The sequence below is a fragment of the Glycine soja genome, chromosome 20, assembly GCF_004193775.1.
Source record: "Glycine soja cultivar W05 chromosome 20, ASM419377v2, whole genome shotgun sequence".
NCBI lineage: Eukaryota > Viridiplantae > Streptophyta > Magnoliopsida > Fabales > Fabaceae > Glycine > Glycine soja.
This window is the reverse complement of record NC_041021.1, coordinates 11,842,438-11,844,745: the sequence shown is the minus strand read 5'-3', so window position 1 is coordinate 11,844,745 and position 2,308 is coordinate 11,842,438. Positions and strand designations below refer to the sequence as shown.

At 36.0% G+C, this 2,308-nt stretch overlaps 1 protein-coding gene across 1 annotated transcript; it reads left to right on the top strand.

Moving 5' to 3' along the window:
• Nucleotides 1-432: 432 nt before the first annotated feature.
• On the top strand, nt 433-1,220 carry LOC114401338 (50S ribosomal protein L7/L12-like). Its single transcript, XM_028363842.1, has one exon. The coding sequence runs from the start codon at nt 507-509 to the stop codon at nt 984-986; it is 480 nt and encodes a 159-aa protein (XP_028219643.1). The 5' UTR covers nt 433-506; the 3' UTR covers nt 987-1,220.
• Nucleotides 1,221-2,308: the final 1,088 nt, after the last annotated feature.

The window sequence follows — 2,308 nt, the reverse complement described above, 5'->3', positions numbered from 1 at the left end:
ACTTGTGAATTTTACCTCAATCAATTTTTCATTAATAAGCACAAAAATTGGAGTAAAAATTGTTAAAAGAATAAAAGGTTGAAAATAAAATTTGCCACAAAACAAAAAGTTAGGTATAAAATTTGTCAAAAAAAAGTTATTTGTAAAAAGTGTACTTATATTAGAAGTAAAATTGTATAAGATAAAATCCACATGTTTCTTAAAAGTTGGAATAAAATGCGTTAAATTATTTTATTAAAGTAAAACTCACCAAAAATTAATAAATTTGGAATAAAAAGTATAACTATATTAAGAGTAAACTCCGTAAGTTTAAGTTAAAGATAAAATGTATAAAACTAACTTGTAAGAATAAAATTTATCAAACATTAAAAATTTGGAATAAATAGTAGAATTAAGCCTAAATTAAAGTCCCTACCTTGTTAAGTTTGGTTTGTTATTTCATGAATAGGGTACTGATTTGATTTGTTGTTGTATTTTGTGAAACCTTGGTGGTCAGGCCAAAAACAATGTCTCGCTGTGCCCCGAGGTGTGTAACAAAGAGTGCCACGAGGCTTTTCAACCTCACACGCGCTCTCTCCATTGAGGCGCGCGAGCAGAAGGTCGAGCGCATCGCCACCGAGCTTCTCAACCTCAACAGGTTCGAGAGGCACGACTTCACGGTCCTCTGGCGGCTCAAGATGGGTCTACACCGCTATGACGCCGCCCCGGTGGCCGGCGTTGCGACGCCGTCCGTCGTCGGCGCGAAGGTCGGTGCTTCCGTGGCGGTGGAGAAGACGGCGTTTGATTTGAAGTTGGAGAAGTATGATGCTGCTGCCAAGATCAAGATCATCAAAGAAGTTAGGTCTTTCACTGATTTAGGGTTGAAGGAAGCCAAGGAATTGGTGGAGAAGGTTCCTTGTGTTTTGAAGAAGGGGCTCACCAAGGAGGAGGCTAATCCCATCATGGAGAAGCTCAAGGAGTTGGGCGCTGCTGTTGTGTTGGAGTGATGATTCTGAATTTTTTTTCTTTGTGTTCTAGAGTTTTGTGTCAGTTGTAGAATAATTGGAACTTGTTTGTGGGTAATAATGATGAATGATGAATGATAGATGGTAAGTTATATATTATTATTATTATTATTGTCCCACTTCCCTCCTTTTTTTAATGTTTTGTTGGTAGGTTGATAGTTTTTGTGATATGACATTCTTAATTTCAATTGAAGTAATATTGAATATTGATGACCACTTTTAATGAGTTGAAGTTGTAACATCCTCAGGATTCCTCTTATGCATCTCATTCTGATATGTTTCGTCTGGATGGAGTGTTACAGAAGTTGTGTCTGAGCATTGGGGAGGTGTGCGTGGTTGGTATTTTGTTAGTTGGAATAAGAGTACTGCTAGGTTTCTTTTCAAAGGCTTGCTTGGTTATTGTTTTATTTCTATTGTCTTTTGCTTGCATGGTTGATGATCGATGGACATGTTATGGAGGGCTTGGACATTTGGTGAGTGAAGTCAGAAATAATATAGCTGAGATTCGGAATATTGAGCACTGTCATATGTTGCGGAAAAGCATTTTGTTAATTTCATTAAGAAGAAAGAAAACATAAAGTTTATAAATGATCAAAACATGAAATGAGTTTTAAAATAACTGTTTATACTTATTATAGCGCAGACCATCATCAGGCGTGTGAATATAAATGAGATAATTCCTAATCTTTTTTTTTCTTTCACTCCCAATCCCTATTCATTTATTCCCTAATTTCTTAATGACTCTGTCTTTGATAACCTAATCTTAAACTTTGTTATGGTTAATTCTGTGTGTTTTGCTGTTATCTGCTTTTTACTTGTAGTGATGTTCTGTTCTCTGGTGTAGATGGGTTTATGTAATTTGAATTTTTATGTAAATTTGTTCGGTTAAGCTCAATGGGCCAATCATTATTTGGTTTCCTAGCCCCTGGGTTGATAAACAGTTTTGTTTTGTCAAGGATGAAGATATTTAGTTGCTTAATGCTAGCATATTACGTGGCTTTTGGAAGGTGGGAAAGGTGATGCTTTAGCACCAGCATTGCAAAAAAGGTCTTTACACCATGCTAAGCTATATGTTTATTTGTGCATTTGATATACAATAATCTTGTTTTCTGATGTTTACCATGCTAAGCTATATGTTTCATATTGCTGCACTATTACTTTAATCATAGTAGGAGAGAAGTGTGAATTCATTTCATAGGCCCATTGATGGGCCCAATTTACAAATCTATAGAAGGAAAGGAAGAACTGAAGAGGAAAAAATAAAGGGAGAAGGGAAGGAAATAGATGGGCTGCCAGCAGCAGGA

What these genes read in the sequence shown, in the direction of transcription:
- LOC114401338 (XM_028363842.1), top strand. Translation starts at nt 507, where the DNA reads ATGTCTCGCTGTGCCCCGAGGTGTGTAACAAAGAGTGCCACGAGGCTT.